At 40.4% G+C, this 18,290-nt stretch overlaps 1 protein-coding gene across 1 annotated transcript in view; it reads right to left on the reverse strand.

Annotated features, from left to right (window-relative positions):
- The window catches only part of TRPC6 (transient receptor potential cation channel subfamily C member 6), a 206,447-nt gene that overhangs the window by 61,772 nt on the left and 126,385 nt on the right, over window positions 1-18,290 (reverse strand). Inside the window, exons 6-8 of the mRNA XM_075851522.1 lie at window positions 14,358-14,591; window positions 7,396-7,660; window positions 5,512-5,707 (exon numbers count right to left, since the gene is read on the reverse strand). Coding sequence (XP_075707637.1) covers window positions 5,512-5,707; window positions 7,396-7,660; window positions 14,358-14,591 — 695 coding nt within the window. The remainder of the gene's footprint in view (window positions 1-5,511; window positions 5,708-7,395; window positions 7,661-14,357; window positions 14,592-18,290) is intronic.

The raw sequence follows: 18,290 nt of genomic DNA on the forward strand, positions 1-18,290 counted from the left end.
AACGTTTTTGGAGGAAAAAATTACACTGCAGTTATCAGCATCATAGCGCCTATTAGATTAATTAAGAGATAGGGAATGAATAAACTAGTGACAGATGCTCTTTAAATCTATCCTGTGATGTCATAAAAACTTGTCAGAAGGTTACATCGATGCCCAAACTCATTCTCAAAAAAGAAGACGCAAAACACAGAACTTTCTAGGAATCAGCAGGAATTAATCTATTGATGATCTCTTTTGATATGTTTCTGTATTGTCGAGGAAGTCTGGTTTGGCTGAGACATGTTTCAAGGTGTCTGACGTTGACTTACAGGGTAGCCACCTATAGGTGGCACTAGACAGTTTTATGCAGGCATGTCTCTGCGGAACTTTTGTTGACATTCCCCTTTAAGGAGGACCTGTTCTTTCATAATAACATGATGGCTTGAAAAACTTCAAACAGCTTGACATCTGTTCATATTCCGATACTAAATCTAAGAATGTTTATTTTTTGGAAAATTTTTTGACTGCAGTGTCTCCAGACGGTTTTGATGCTTCCCTTTGATAAAGGCGAGGTTTTATTTCCTGTTTGACACCCTGTTTATGTGACAAATCTACTTCCACCTCTTCATCTTTGTTCATTCTTGGCAACATATTGAGTATTCCCATTACAAGAGCGGCGTTTTATTATCTGCTGATTCTTTTTGATGCTCATGACTTTGTAGCGTTGTTTTATACCGACGCTGATGGATACACAACAAACGGGAACGACTTTAATGAGCGATTGGTTAAATGTTCCTGGCATTAATTCACAGGACAGCGGTGATTTTTCAGACTTTATGTGTATGTTATAGAGCAGCACCAATTATTTTTAGTTCATTCGAGAATGGATCGGGGACAATCTAATGCAGCAGAAAGTACATTATAATGATGTGATCATTGTATGTCATTCACCGCGCTGGGGACTGTTTAATAATCCCCAAACTGTTTGTTAAATGACATATATCTGTCACTTCTACAGGAAATTACAGGTGTGCCTATATGAATATATCACATTCAGCATGTGAAGACAAGACTGTCAGACAGAGGATCAATGTGTCTGTAATAATGTTTCTAACTTTCAAACTTAATAAAGCAAGAAGAGTAGGGAAACTTTTTAAGGCAATGCAACCAGTGGCGGATTAAGTGTACCATGGGCCCTGGGTTGTTGACACAACTTGGGCCCCGTCCTTCCCCCTCACACGCAATTCAACCCCCCCCACTGACACTGTACCCATAAGTGCCACTGACATGACAGATACAGGTTTTAGCACTAGATACAGATGCTCTGTATACAGGAAACAAAGCAGCTGTATCTCAAAAAGTATAAATCATTTTTAACAAAAAGTATTTAGAAAATTGCACCAAACACACTGATACACTGTTTTATTAAAGAAAATAATAATAATAATAATAATAATAATGTAGATAGCGTTTTACATATAGAACCCCTGTATATAGTGCCCCACATATAGCCCCCCTGTAAATAGTGCTCTACATATAGCCCCCTGTTAATTGTTCCCCACATATAGCTTCACCCGTGGATAATGCCACTCACACTTTTAAGTGAAAAAAACCCCAAAACTTTACATACTCACCTTGATCCCGTTCCTGCGCCGCCCTGTATCAATGCAGGCCTGCTCTCTTCTGAGCAGGTCTGCTGGGGCTGAATGACGCAAGAGGCATGATTATGTCATCACGCCGCTTGCATCGTTGAAAGGCGCTGATTGGTGGGACAAGTCATTCTGCCCTGCCAATCAGCGTCATTATATGGCGCTAAATGGTCAGGCACGGAACGTACCCAGCCATTCAGTGCTTAGGCATGTAATTGTACCTGCATTCTATAGATGCAAGTAGAATTAGTGCAGGAGGGGGTGGTGGTGGCTGGTTCCAGTTGCGCCGCCGCCCCCTCAGAGAGGCAGCAGGCCGGACGGTGCACCCTGCCCTCCCCATCAGCAGGACAAGCTGTATTTTATATGGGATACATATAATTTATTGATGAACTTAATTATTAACTTTTTTTTTGGTAAGTAATGGATAAAAAACTAAATACATTTTTGTGTCTTAAATTTACACCGTTTACCATGTGGCATAAATAACATAATAACTTTATTCTGCAGGTTGTTTTGATTATGGGAATACCAAATTTATAGACAATTTTAATGTTTTACTACTTTTGTACAATAAATCCACTTTTTTTTGTATCGCCATATTCTAAAACGTAGTTTATATTTCCATAGTTGCAACGGAAAATCAACAAAAACGCAGCATAAATTGACATTCTGCAGAATTAAATTTCGCACCGCAGGTCAATTTATTAATGTTTACGCTGCATTTTTTTTCTCAGCGTGGGCATGAGATTTTCTTCATCTCATCCACTTTGCTGCTACAGTAAATGCTGCGGAATATCCGCACAGAATTCCGTTGCGGGAATTATGAAGCATTTACGCTACATGAGAACCCAGCCTACAAGGCAGGATAAACAGAAAACAGCAATTCTAGCATTGGTTTTTATTGTAATTTTTTACGGCATTCACCAGGCAGGCTAAATATCAATAGTTTTATAGTTCCAGCCGTTACTAATTACGTATAGTTTTTTTTTTTTTTTTTCTTCATAATAAAGCATTTTGTAAGGGAATTTTTTTAGTCCCACTAGGGGTCCTTACTATGCTATAATTTGATCACTTTTATAATACACTGTAATACTTCTGTATTGCTGCGTTTTATGCTTGTCCGTGTAAAACTGCCTCTGGCAGGGCCTACTAGGCAGAAACTGATTGGTGGGGGTCCTGGCAGTCACACCCCGACCCATTAGCTATTGTTGGTCTTTCCTGAGGATAGGCCATACATTTTTAGGGACTGGACAACCCCTTTAAGCCTACGATGTTTTAGGCTTAGATGGTGTCATCCTGTCTGCTGGGCAATGTATCTAAACCAACCACACGGTAGGCTTAGATACATGGCCCATGTGTGATCCTGTCTAATTGGCCCTGTATCCAAACCTACCACATGGTAGGCTTAGATACAAGGCCCCAGCAGACAGTAATCTTATACTGTATAAGACTACTGTCTGCTGGACCCCGTCTCTAAGCCTACCTTGTGGTAGGCTTAGATACAAGGTCCAACAGACACTATCACACATGGGCCCTGTATCTCAGCCTACCACATGTTTTACTAATGTTTTTTTTTTTTTTTTTGTGTTTTTATACAGGTTCGGTTGTTGGACTACTTCGGATTCGGAGACTACTGCGATGGCAGCTTTTTTTATTCTCAATAAAATGGTAAACAGGGATTGTGTAGGGTTTTTTATTTCAATAAAATATTTTTCTGTGTACTTTGTATTTTTTTTAAACTTTATTACTGCTGCCTTAGTAATGGTAGCTGGTTGATTGACAGCGTCCATTACTAAGGCGGGGCTTAGTGTTAGCCGGTGCAGATTATTACGCCTGTACCCACCGCCACAAGGGGTGCGGGGAAGAGCCAGGTATGATACAGTACTCGACCATCTGTAGTGATGGTCGGGTACTGGGGCGACTGAAGGCTTGTATTATTAGGCTGAGAAAGTCCAAAAATAGTGTCTCATCCTGGTAATGCTAGGCTGCTGCTGCTATGTTGTACCTGGCTGATTATGAAAAATGGGGGGACCCCATATCGTTTAAAATAATAATAATAGGAAAAAACAATGTGGGGTTCCCACATTTTTCATAACCAGCCAGATACAATACAGCAGCAGCAGGCTAGCATTACCAGGGTGGGATGGCCCACTGTTTCTGGCCTTTCCCAGCCTAATCATACCAGCCTGCGGCGGCCCCAGTGCCCGACCATCACTACAGATGGACGGGTACTGGATCACACCCGGCACTTCCCAGTACCCCCGGTGGCGGTGGGTACAGGGGAAATAATGGGGGGTTAGTGTTAACCTTTTCACCAGCTAACATTAAGCCCTGCCTTAGTAATGTACGCTGTCAATCAGCCAGAGACCATTAATAAAGCGATAGTAATAAAGTTTTTAAAAAAATACACAGATATAGAAAAAATATTTTTGGAAAAAAAAAACAAAAAACACGCAACCCTCATTAACCATTTTATTGAGAATAAAAAAAACGCAGTCATTGAAATAGTCCTCGAATCCGAAGAAGTCCAACAAACGAACCTGCAAAAAAAAAACAAACACAAAAAATAATTTGTAACACATAAAAAAGCAAAGCAATTATTATTCTTACCTTTCCTGGGTCCTGCGCTGGAGCCGCAATGTCAGCGAGCTGGGCCCTATATCTAATCCTATCATGTGTGATACTGTCTGCTGGGCCCTATATCTAAACCAATTATGTGTGATACTCTCTGCTGAGCCACATGTATCTAATCCTATCATGTGTGATACTGTCTGCTGAGCCACTGTATCTAATCCTATCCATAGCTATAGGGTCGTAGTGCTACAGATATGCTGTCTCCTATATACACACATATACATATACGCACACACATTTTTGGGGGGACACATATGTATTGGGGATATTTCCCCTGACGTTTTAAGACCTTAGTGACGCCCCGGCTGCTGGTGCTGCATCGCTGGGTAACTTAGGAGACCCAGCAATGCAAATGAAAGCTGCGGGCTGTCGGCCATGAGAAGAAGTTGGTAGGGGGGCCCCCAAGAAGAACTTTTGCACCGGGGACCATGAGCCTTTAGTTACGCCCCTGATAACCACTACTAATGCTAACAATTAGTACTACCACTATCACCAGCTACTACTGCTATGGTCAGGACCACACGCACAGTTTTGATGCAGTTTTGGCTCCGTTTTTTTAACCAAACACAAGAGTGGACACAAAAGAAAGGAGATGTATTAGTCTTTTCTTTATACCTTTCCTCGCTTTTGGATCCAGTTCTGGCTTTGGCTAGAAAAACGGAGCCAAAAACTTTGTGTGTGGTCCTGGCCTAATGCTTACAACTACTGCTAATTATTCAAGATATTGTAAGGGGGGAAGAGGGGGGGAGGAGGACCTCCAGCTCACCATTCGTTGTGTCTGGGAAACAACAGGAGAAAAAAGTGAACCACAATCCAGCGCTGGGTGAAAGTAAAAAGGAACTCCTGTTCCAATTTTATTGATATAACAGTAAAAAGAACTAAATAGAATAGTTCTGCGATGTGGAGAGTACAGGGATGAGTGATGGGTAAAGGATCAAAGTTTTCCTTGTTGGAATGTGCCTACGCGTTTCTGACACGTCTCGTGTCCTTATTCATGGCATGCAAGTTATTAGTATTTAGTTATTTTTACTGTTATATCAATAAAATTGGAACAGGAGTTCCTTTTTACTTTCACCCAGCGCTGGATTGTGGTTCACTGCTAATTATTACTACTACTCTACCACTACTGCCAAGCATTACTTCTACCACTACAACTATTACTACTAATACTAATATTAACTCTTACTAATAAATATTATGATACGATTTCTTTATACATTTTTTATAACACCTAATATTTCAAGCTTACCTCAATCTCTTGGTAGGAGCTGTTGATCATGGCAATCAGCATGTTTAATAGGACAATTACCATAGTAACATTGTACACCCCATATAGGACATATCCAATATTTTCTATGAATTTGTGTCCATAGTTGATAACGACTGACTTCACTTCAGAAAGTCCAAAAATAGCCCAGAATAAAGTCTTAAAACTTTCTTCAACTCTTAAAAGAAGAAAAAAAAAGAATCTTAATCAGATTATAATCTCTCTTTGGAAAATCAGCATGTTCAACCATTGTAATTACAATTTATTTTGGGCTGCGGTCAAATAAGTATCCTACCGCCCGCCAAATGGTTGTATTACAATATCATGAGATTGCTTTATGCGGTTTGTAACGACAACAGGCCACAACCTGCTACAGAAATCAAGAATAGAAGGAGTATATGTACCGTAATTGCACAGATGCAGCAGACCTGAGTGAATAATTATTTAACTCTTTATGACTGTAGTGTTTGTACATTGTGATTAGTTAATGAATTAAAGGGCAAAAATGTAAGAATCTTTCTAATATACATTATACAGTATGTCCTCTCCATTTTCAAAATCTCTGTTTGCTGCTATACCTACCACAGAGACAGGGCATGCGACTGCTATAGGGCTGCGGTAGAAAGGGCGGGTACTAAACTGTTTTCTCTGCCACTAGGGGGAGCTCAGTGCAGACAGCTCCTACAGAGTTCAGTACTATCTGCACCAATAGATATGCGGTCAGTTACCCCTGATTGTGGCAGCCAAATTAGCATAATTTATCATAAAAAACAGAGATTCCCTAAGATTAAAAAAAAAAACACAAAGAATCAGATGTACTACAAGTTTTTTCTATTTAGGTGGAAATATTCCATTATTATCTCCTTAAGAACTAAACTATTTTTGGGCTCAAGGAACAGACATATTTTTAGTTTTTTTTTTCCTGCCATTCTTATATAATTTTGACATTTTTTGCATTGAAGCACCTGAATGTTGCCATGTTGTACCATATTGCAGAATGTATAATGTAGCATTTCATTTTTATGACTTTAATTTTGGGGGGTACAAGCAAAAAAACACAATTCCTTCATATTTTTTGTTTATTTTTTTACCTCTTCATCGTTGACCTAAATTAGGTAAATGTATTTACAGTATAGGTTGTTACATGAATGAGGACACCAAATATGTGGGGTTTATTTTATATAAGATTTATTTTATTTAAAAATACATATTTTATTTAAAAAAATATTTAGTATTTTTTCTCCATATTTATTATTACTAAGCTTTTTATTTTTGCTTTTTTTTTTTAAAAAAAAAAGCTTTTTTTAATTAATAATATGTTGGCAGAAATATGCACGGGCACCTAGAGGCGTATTTCAAGATTGCCCTAATAGGCGTATCCATGAGACAGTCTTGGGGACATTTGTCAAGTCCTAGGCTCTCTCATTGGTGATGTCTGCCCGATTGAATATGCTGCTGGGACTGGCGATCACCTTTACAAGGGGGCTTCCACCATTGTACCGTGCTATAACCATGTTTGCAGCAGGAGCATCGCTCTGTATTACAGCCCCGCTCCCACCACTGATCTTGTTACACTGGAGGTGCCTGTGAGATCATCATATGAAAATGGACGTCATGGTGAGGCAACTGACGGCCGACCATGACGTACATTTTTGTTGTGGGACGGGAAGGAGTAAATGTATTATTATTATTATTATTATTTAATCGTTTTATTAATTATTGTTACTTTTGTATAATTTATTCTACCTCCTTTGCACCAATTTATGGTGAAATTATAATTTTTTCTTACTTATTCCATTGTCGAATAAGAAATAAAGGCGAAACGGCTAATAAAAGAACACTGTAATAAATTAGATGAACCCTTACGTGGTGAAGGCATCATTTTGCTTGGCTCCGAGATAATAAGAATAGAGGTTAAACATTCCAATCATGAAGGCCACAAACACCATAATAAAGATCACCATGAACTTGAATATGTCCTTCACTGTCCTTCCCAGTGATATCTGTAAAGGTCCAAAACTTTCATTGGCTGGTAGAATATAGGCGATCCGGGAAAAACTCAGAACAACAGCAATCGCATACAAGCCCTCAGAGATGATTTGTGGGTCTGATGGCAGCCATTTTATTCTAGCTACAAGGAAGAATAAAAAGAATGTGACTCATAATGATACATACATGTGTGTCCTCCCTGACCTTTCCTTCTATCTAAACATATCCTTAAATGTGTGGTGCGAGATGACAGCTTTGAAAAAAACATGATTTAGCGATGCGCTGTCACAAGATGTCTATGCTATATGTGGCCACCCAGTGGTTGTGATGTGATTTGCAGCCTGTAAGGTGTTTTGCTAGCATGTCCCGATATTGTATTGAAAGGGTGGACATCTGTACAGTGGCATCCATCACTATCATTGGTAATGTACATATCATATCCATACAGGAGCATATATAACAGAGGCAACCCATGTGACTGCTATGGGCCCAATATGGGGTGTGGTGGTTTGACCTGCCTATGTTTTCAGTATTACTCTTTAATTCCAGCGTAAGATCTTCTCCTGAGAATTCTGCAATATTAGTGGAGTACTAAATAGCGACCTAAATTGACCACTAAAGAGAGGTTTTTCAGCACTGAATGGTGGCATTAACTGACGTCTGAATGTATGAATTATTGAACTGTCGCAACATAATGTACTAAATAGAATAAATAGAGTAGTAAATAGAATAGAGTAAATGGAATACTAAATAGAATAAATAGAGTAGTAAATAGAATAAAGAGTAGTAAATAAAATAGAGTAATAAATATAATAGAGTAGTAAATATAATGGAGTACTAAATAGAATAAATAGAGTACTAAATAGATCAAATAGAGTACTAAATAGAACAAATAGAGTACTAAATAGAACAGAGTACTATATAGAATAAATAGAGTACTATATAGAATAAATAGAGTACTAAATAGAACAAATAGAGTACTGAATAGATAAAATAGAGTACTAAATAGAACAGAGTACTAAATAGAATAAATAGAGTACTAATTAGAACAGAGTACTATATAGAATAAATAGAGTACTATATAGAATAAATAGAGTACTAAATAGAATAAATCAGAGTACTAAATAGAATAAATCAGAGTACTAAATAGAATAAATCAGAGTACTAAATAGAATAAATCAGAGTACTAAATAGAATAAATCAGAGTACTAAATAGAATAAATCGGAGTACTAAATAGAATAAATCGAATACTAAATAGAATAGAGTATTAAATAGAACAAATAGGAGTACTAAATAGAACAAATAAAATACTAAATAGAAAAAATAGGAGTACTAAATAAACTGAGCATTTAATTAGGGATATGTAATAATGACTGAATGGAAGCATTAACCTAACTCTGTAATTAAACACTAAATCGTGGCAATAATTGAGCACTAAATGGTCGTATTTACTGATTACTGAATGTCGGCATTAATTAAACTCTGTATGGCGGTAACTGAACATAAAATGGCACCATTAATTTAAAGAGGACCTGTCATTAGGTACTTAAATCTAATTTACATATGTTATCTTTACGCCGCTTCTTCCCTGTTTTCATCACATTTTTTCTTCCTGCTTCTCCCATGTCTGAGTTAGGCTGGGTTCACACACACTATTTACGGACGTAATTCGGTCGTTTTAGCCCCGAATTACGTCCGAAAATACGGCTCCAAAGCGTCGGCAAACATCTGCCCATTCATTTGAATGGGGTTACGATGTTCTGTGCCGAAGGTCATTTTTTTTACGCGCCGCTGTCAAAAGGCGGCGCGTAAAAAAGACGCCCGCGTCAAAGAAGTGCCTGTCACTTCTTCAGACGTAAATGGAGCCATTTTCCATGGACTCCATGGAAAAACAGCTCCAATTACGTCCGTAATGGACGCAGCGAAAGACGCCTGCACATGCCATTACGTCTGAAATTCCGGAGCTGTTTTCTCCTGAAAACAGCTCCGTAATTTCAGCCGTAACGGAGGCTGCTGTGTGAACATACCCTTAGGCTGGGTTCACACGACCTATTTCCAGGCGTAAACTGTTAGGGATCTGCCAGGTACTACGTCTAGGTATACTCCTGGGATTAATCAATCCACACCTGAGGCCAGACCTGTTCGACTGACACCATCTCCCACCAACCAGGGTGGCAGGCTCAGGAGTGGGAGAGCCTATCGCGGCCTGGTCAGTCGGAGTTAGCTCCGCCCCCTGTCCTTTATTACCTGCCGTGTTCTCTTCCTCAGTGCTTGTAATTCTTCTGGATTCCTGGCCTCACTGCTGCTTGCTCCAGCCTGCTTCTGCCGTGCTTCTACCTTGCTGCAGTTCCGCTTAACCTGCTTTGCTTTGCCCCTGGCTTGCTTCCTTCTCCGTGCTCACTTTGGTATACTCCACTTCATCCTGGTCCTGACTACTCATTCACCGCTCCGTTTCCTCGCAGCGTTCCGTGGCTACTGCCCCTTCCCTTGCGTGTTCCCTGTTTGTTCTCCCGTGCACTTAGACAGCGTAGGGACCGCCGCCCAGTTGTACCCCGTCGCCTAGGGCGGGTCGTTGCAAGTAGGCAGGGACAGGGCGGTGGGTAGATTAGGGCTCACTTTCCCTTCACCTCCTTCCTGCCATTACATAAACGAGGTGTATTATGCCTCGATTTACGCCTGAAAATACGGCTCCAATACGTCGGCAAACATCTGCCCATTCATTTGAATGGGTTTGCCGACGTACTGTGCCGACGACCTGTAATTTATGCGTCTTCGTTTGACAGCTGTCAAACGACGACGCGTAAAATGACTGCCTCGTCAAAGAAGTGCAGGACACTTCTTTGGACGTAATTTAAGCAGTTTTTCATTGCATTCAATGAAGAACAGCTCAAATTTACGGCCGTCAATGACGCCTCGCAAATTGCGAGGAGGAGCAATTATGACTGAAACGACGGAGCTGTTTTCTCCTGAAAACAGTCTGTAATTTCAGACGTAAAAGGCAGCTATCGTGTGCACATACCCTTATTGTCCCACATTCGCCCGGTATGTAAATTCACTTTAGTTAGCCAAGGGGAAGTGAACTACAGTGAATCTCCCCGGGTAGAGCCTTATTTACAGCCTCTGACACTGTCCAATCAGAGCGAGGCGGCTTATGACGAGCCTTGCCCGGTGTGATCTCGCGAGACCACACCAGGAGAAGGCTTCTCGTCAACTACATGTTCCTCTGACTAACACAGTGGAGTCTGTGCCACAATGCCCGCCAATGCCCTCTGCTGCGTTAGAGGAAAATGTGGTTGATGAGAAGTCTTCTCCCAGGGTGATCTCGCGAGATGTGTCAGAGGCTGTAAGAAGGGCTCCACAAAGGAAGATTTACTGTAGTTCACGCCTGGTTCTGGTTGGCTAACTAGCGTGAATGTACATATCGGGTGCCAAAAGAATGGGGGACAATAACTCTGGAGCGGCGGTAGCAGGAAGAAAAGAATAACGGCGATGGAAACAAGAAGGAAGCTGGCTAAATGGAAACATACGTAAATTAGATTTTAGGACCTAGTGACAAGTCCTCTTTAACGGAGCATTAAATGGTGGTATATGAGCACTCAATGGATGCATTCATTGAATCATGTGGCGGCAATAATTGAGCACTAAATGGGTGTGTTATTTGAGCACAGTGTTGTGGGACTAAATGGGCTATGGGCTAAATGGGCTATGTATTGCAGGATTAACCAGAGATGAACCTTCACATTGAGGGATGAGTGACATCAACCTTCTGTGCTGATTTTAATTTTATTTTTTTACTGTTGATAGATTTGTATATCCATTGGCACTAATGGGCACACTGCAGTGTAAAATGCCATCAGTTCAGCAATTTTGATCAAGATCACAACGGACATTTGCGTTTCTTTGAATGGGGGCTACTTGACATAGAAAGGTTGAGATTGATCCATAGCATGAAAGCTACAAGACCCCAAATTATGTGTCCAAATATCTTTTGGTGTTCCATGATTAAAATACCTTCTATTAGTAATCGAGTTTTGGGATCTGCAATGGTAACAAACTTTATTTTCTGAGCTATTTAGTGGATGATCTAACCCCCCCCCCCCCTAGAATCCTGATTATCCTCCATGCACATACACTGGATTCTATTTTACCTCCTTTTTTCGTAATTTATTTGCATTCAGAAAAGATTTGAGTGCATTCACAATACAACTGATTGCCTATAAAATAACATAAAATAAACTCAAACTGCCTGACGGCTGTTTATTTTCCCTTATATGTAAGAGCCACTGAAGGAAAGATAACATTTGTAAAGCCTTTTTATGATTTTTCATTACTGCTCCTTTAAAAGAGTCCTGAACAATAGACTCCAATACTTCACCGCACACAATAACGAAGTTCTAAGCAATCAGTAGGAAATGTTCTGCGGAGCAGCCAGACAATGGGGCACGTTTATAATAAAGAGTAGCTTTAGGTCATTTTGAGAAGACGGACAAAATGTAATGGCCATGTTCTCAAAAGTGGTGAACATGGGGTGCAAGTACAATATATTGGTGTATAACTCTGATAACCTAATTACTATGTATAAATATATCAATGGTAAGTACAGAGATCTGTTTAGTCATCTATTTTTTCTACCCAAAAAACCATGACAAACCATAAAGAAGGTTTCACCATATGAATAGAAGAGGATATTTAAGGACCTTTTACACCGGCCGACACTTGATCGGTGCTCGTTTGCTCCTGTCACACGGAGCTATGGATGGGGACGAGCGGTCGTTACTCCGATCGCTCGTCCCCATAGATTATCATCATGGCGGCAGCGCGTCTCCCTGTCTACACGCTGCTGACAACGATAATCTTTTACTTTTTAAAACGATACGACCAGCAGATGATCGAGTGTTTGCTCGTTCATCTGTGGATCGTTGTCCTTTTTACACAGGGCAATTATCGTCAACGAGCGTTATATTAACACTCGTCTGCCCGATAATCGTCCAGTGTAAAACCCCCTTCACTGTAAAGGCCTTTTTACACCGGCCGCCGATATCGGCCAGTGCCGTGAGCGCCGATCAACGAGGCATCGTTGATTGGCGCTCGCTTGCTCCTGTCACTCGGAGCTATGGATGGGGACGAGTGGTCGTTACTCCGATCACTCGTCCCCATCCATTATCATGTCGGCAGCGCGTGTTTACACAGGGGGATGTGCTGCCGACATCAATAATATCTTACATTCTTAAAACGATACGACCAGCAGATGATCGAGCATTTGCTCGGTCATCTGCTGATCGTTCCATTGTTTACACAGGGCAATTACCGGTAACGAGCGTTATATTAACGCTTGTCTGCCCGATAATCGTCATGTGCAAAACCCCCTTGAAAGCAGTGACCCTATAGAACTTTGTATTCACCTCAATGTCATGTGGCAGAGGGTTCTATAGTCTAATTGGGGGTAATAATTGAGCACTTTATGGCAGAATTGAGCACTGTATTTGGGTACTAAGTGGTTGAATCATTGAATGATTTTAAAAAGGTTTGGATGCCCTCTTAAAAGATATAATATTACAAGTTTTACTACAAGATGGGTCATTGATTCAGTGACTAATTCTGGTTGCCACATTTGGAGTTGAGAAGTAAACACTTCCCCCATTCCGAGGCAATTAACACCGACCTTTTTGTGTTTTTTTTTTGTGCTTCTTCTTAAAGGGTTTGTCTAGCTTGGAAAACCCATTTTCATACACCCTATTAGGTAATTCTGAGTTAATAGAGGGGGGTGCTCTGTTCAGGATCCTCATCCCTTGGCCAAAGTGGAGAGTGGTTATAAAAATGTCTCTCGCTCTTGGGGGGCCTGTCCTGTCCAGTATTACACAGAGCATTCAATGAACAAGAGTAAAAATAAAAAGTATACATGTATTTTGGGCAAAACGTAATGAGAACATAGCCCAATTACAGTGTCTTTTTCCAATGTGGGCTAGTTCATCCTTCACCCATGGAAAATTGTTCATATTGTCTGAAAAATTATGTCTTTGCATTTTCCTATTAGTGCTTTTCCTTAATTATAATAAAACATACCCTTAAAGAGGAGCTGTCACCTTCCTGGCATGTCTAATTTAGTAAATTCTTGTATTCCCCATTAGATAACAATTCTGGAACATATTTTCTTAGAACTCTGCGTTGTGCCGTTCCTCTGTTATTCCTCATAAAAATGTATGAATAAATTGACAACTGGGTATTCCCTTGTCAAAGGGGCGTCTCCCTCCAGTCTCACTTTGTCAGCTCCGTATTGGACATAGCCAGACTTGGTAGGGACACACCCCCAACTGGTAACACACAGTTGTCACTTTATTCATAAATTTCTAGGAGGAATAACAAAGGAACGCAACAACGTAGAGTTCTAAGAAAATAAGCGCCAGAATTATTATTTCACAAAGAATACAATTATTTACTAAAACAGAAATGTCAGGATAGGTGACCGGTTTTCTTTAAGATAGGGACACATGTAGCTGTGGCACGGACCTACACCGAGCCACGATGCGGTTTTACTGAAAAACAGCACGGTCTTTCATCTGATGACACTCATGGTGATATACAGTATCTGTGATTTTACGTAAGATTCCAGGTAAAGCTAATGCATTTGATTAACTGGAGTACCATGATGCACAAATAATGTGACCCCAAATAGTTAAATAACAAATTGAGCTTTGCTACATCGGCATCCTTACTTATAACAGAAAATGTTGCTGTCACATCTCTACATAAAGAGAAGATTGTCTGATATGGTAGATCCTCTTCAAAAATAATAAAGGTCCTTATAAGTAAAAAGGAAAATCAGCAGCAACTCACTTACCCAAAGTGTAGTATTTTATCTCAGGAGGCAGTGTGGCATTTGTCACGTCCTTGATATTTTCATCATCATCAACATAGTTCTGTGCCCGGGATGCATGCCAAAAAGCCATGAACCTAGCGATGAATGATGCCGCGAAGATGGCCAGCATCCCGAAATCCAAGATATTCCACAGTTCAAACATGTATTCCCTGGGTCCTTGTGACCAAATTTCTTTACATTCGGACCAAATCATACCTGAGGAAAGTCACAAGAAAATCCTATTTAGAAAGACACAACGAATGTCAGACACTTAAAGTATTATCAGTGTAGTCCCTGCAGTATGTGATACACTCGCTAATATACATTCCGGTCCTCCGTCGCACTGATTCAGAGATTTTCATCGATTTTTATAGCGCTGCCAGGGGAGCGGAAATCTAGTTGCACAGTCTTCTTTGATGGCGATACGAACTCTTAGTCATGTGACCACTCCTGTGTAATCGCTGTAGTATTGCTACTGCCTGTATATAGAGTTCATTGGGATCGGTCACATGACGAAGAGTCATATCGCCATCAAAGAAGACTGTTCCTCTAGACTTCCGGTTCCCCCGGCAGCGCTATGAAAATGTATTCAAATCTCATAATCAGCGCGACGGGGGACCGGAATGTATATTAGCAGCGTACTCACATACTGCAGGGACTACACTGCTAATAATTTTTGGTCTCCGCATAACCCCTTTAAGAAGGAGGCTCGGAACAGATGCAGACCCGGTCTATTCTGAGAGGATGCAAATCATTTGGGATAGGACGGTTTACGACTGGAGATGGATTCAGAAATATTATGTCTATTGCTGAAGATTCTTGGGAGCAACAATAGTATAATGTATTGCAAGGAAAAGACAATCACATGGAAAACTCATACAAAGGTTTATATTTATACATATAAAGGACTGGGAAACACGTAGCCATTTTTATTTTTAGCATGCGTGAGTTTAATGACTATAATGTTTTTGTTTTTTGCGGCTAGCAACGTGATTTTTGCTGTTTTTTTCATGATCAATGCTTTCTTTTCTTATGATTTTTATAGAAATAATTTTTGCTTTTTAGCATTTTTAGGCTCATAGTTTGATAAAAATAGAAAAAAAATGTATGCTTTTTGTACTTTTTAGCATTTTTTTTTTGTGGTAATAATACAGTGTTACCCTAAAATTTGTGATTATCGTTGTCTTCCATAAATTTTGATATATTACTTATCTATTTTATTGTCATTTATTCAGGGCTAGCGTTATGACAATGATTAACTGGAGTAGAGTTTTTTTGGGGGTGGGTATTTAATGCTTATTTTTTTTATACTTTTATTTTTTTATTACTCTTGCCTGTCTCTCAAAGGCCATAAAAGAACTTTGGGGGACTTTATTATTTCATACATTTTTGTTTTACACTATACTTTTCCATCAGACCTGTTATAGTGACTATTGTCACTGCTAGGGCTGTATTGGGTCTAGTTACACCCAGTAGCAGCCTCCTACTTCCGAAAATCTGGCAACCATGTGACCAGTCATGGTACCAATAGAGGTAGCGGCCTCTTATTTTATACACTGCGCTGTCTAAGTGAGTACAGAGAAGATAGAAGCTACAAAAACCGTGTTTGACTGCCGGGCACCCAACATTCAACTACCCAATCGCTCGGTCCTCGACCGGTTAAAGTAAAATTGTCTATCATGTCAAAGATACAAGTCAGAATATCACATTGTTGGAGTCCAGAAACTTGGACCATCACCGATTTCCACAGCATGTGGACTGGGGCACTCTAGAGAACCTTGACTCCTTCTCCTCAGGCTTCATTTACTAAAAATGTCTGACACATGTTAAAAGTTGATTTGAATTCTGTGTTGGCACCAGTGGTTTTTCTGACACTCTATAACAGTCATTCCCAACCTTTCCCATGGGGGAACCCCTGACATTTCTTTTCACTCTTGGGGAACCCCTGCTCCCATTCCTACCTCAAAGTAGCTTTGTGTAGGGGTGGGTAATGTATTTTTTTGGCTACGACTTATTGACTGCCAGGCGTCTATGAGCAGACTCCGTTTGTTACCCCTGCAGCTATATTCTAGGGAACCCCTGACCAAGTTCCAAAGAGCCCCAGGGTTTCGGAGAACCCCGGTTGGGCATCACACAGTTTTGGAAATTGGCCAATGCTCACACAATCACGCATTGTGATCTTCTTATAAATCTCTTAGACATATCAGACATATGACAACCAATATGGCTTCACTTACTTTTGAAACTTTTTGCCAAAATGGCCGCCACAGCTGAACAGAGAAATGCCAATATCTTTGTAAGTAAATAAAACATCATTTACAAACTTTGGCTGCTGCTCTAACTTCTGATTTACTGAAATATGACCAATTTTACGCTATGGGTAAAAATACACTTTAAGGCCCTGTTCAAACAAAGTTTTTTGCAGGCAGAAAAAAATCTTCAGGAATTTTGAGCCAGATTTTGACCTGCCTGCACTTTTTTGCCAAGGTTTTGGCTCCGTTTTTCGCCCGCAGGCATTGCAGCTAATGCAAGTACCACGGACAAAAACGAACTCCGCAGGTTTTTTCTGCCTCCCAGTTTCAATGGGAGGTCAGAGACGGAGCTGCTTTTTTCCTGTGATTTTCGCCGTTTTTTTGCGACAAAATATTCTGTGTGAACAGGGTCAAAGAAAAAAAATGCACTGCTGACTGCAACAAAACTGAATGTATGTGTGTGAGTATGTGAGTATGTATGTATGAATTTATCACACCCTGCTGTTGGTTGAAAACCCCATTAAGCCGGGCTCTGTTACAGGAGACTGGAGGACAAGCGATTGCACTTTCATTTAGGGATATAGGATTTTCTATTTAAATGTCAGTTCCCTGGCAGCCTTGTGCTCCCTCCGTTCTGACATGACATAGCCCTCTATCCCCGAGCGTCTGCTTAATGTTGCTCGCAGCATAGATACACTGACACACAGTATAAACCTCCATCTCTTGTCAAGTGTTCCTGCCAGGGCTCTTAATTGAGGTTTTGCGGAATACAGCATCAAAGGACCAGAACCTCAGGACGTCTAGCTATTTTATACTGCAGAACTAGTATCACTAAGTCCACTCCATCTGTATATTTCGTCAATATTTCAGGTGAAGGAATTCTTCAAGAACTGTTCATGTTAACCCTCTTTTTAATGTCACTATTAGGACACAATTAAAGGCCTCTTTCCATCCACTCGATATGCCATAAAGGCCTAATAGGAGGGGGACCCACCTCTGGAACCCCCACGTATTGGGATTCTGTCGGTCAGCGACAACTTTTACCATTATGATTAATGTAGAGGTGGCTGCCTGCGGCTTTCTCCATTATAATCCATGGAGGTTACAGGAATAGCCGAGCAAGCAGGCCTCAGTACTGTGCGTAACTAACATCGACTTCAATAGAGAGAGTTACACACAAGCGCAGCCACAACTCCTTTGATGCCAATGCAAAAAGTAGCATCTGCCCCCCATTAGGCATTTATAGCAGTGTTATGTATAGTGCAAGGTCTGAAAGGGAAGCACATGACTCAGACATTCAAAGAACACCATAGATGAGAGTCATGTGCCGCCCCTTCAGGCCCTGAACTAAGCATAACACAATGTTTCTTGGATTGTTCCTTAACTATAGGACCTAACATCTATCTGTGTTAGTAAATATGTGTCCCCGGAAAATAACAATGCTGGAGCATCTTTTCTTAAAATGTTGTGTTCTGCCATTCCTCTGTTATTCCTCCTGGAAATGTATGAATACATTGACAAATGGGTGTCATTATCTCGTCCCTACACAGCCTAACATTTTCAGCACTGATGGACATTGTCAGAGTGTGTAGGGACATGCATTTTTTAAGAATAGTCATACCTTGTTGTCAATTTATTCATACATTTCCAGGCAGAATAACAG

This window comes from Rhinoderma darwinii, chromosome 2 (assembly GCF_050947455.1).
Source record: "Rhinoderma darwinii isolate aRhiDar2 chromosome 2, aRhiDar2.hap1, whole genome shotgun sequence".
In the NCBI taxonomy this organism is placed as follows: domain Eukaryota; kingdom Metazoa; phylum Chordata; class Amphibia; order Anura; family Rhinodermatidae; genus Rhinoderma; species Rhinoderma darwinii.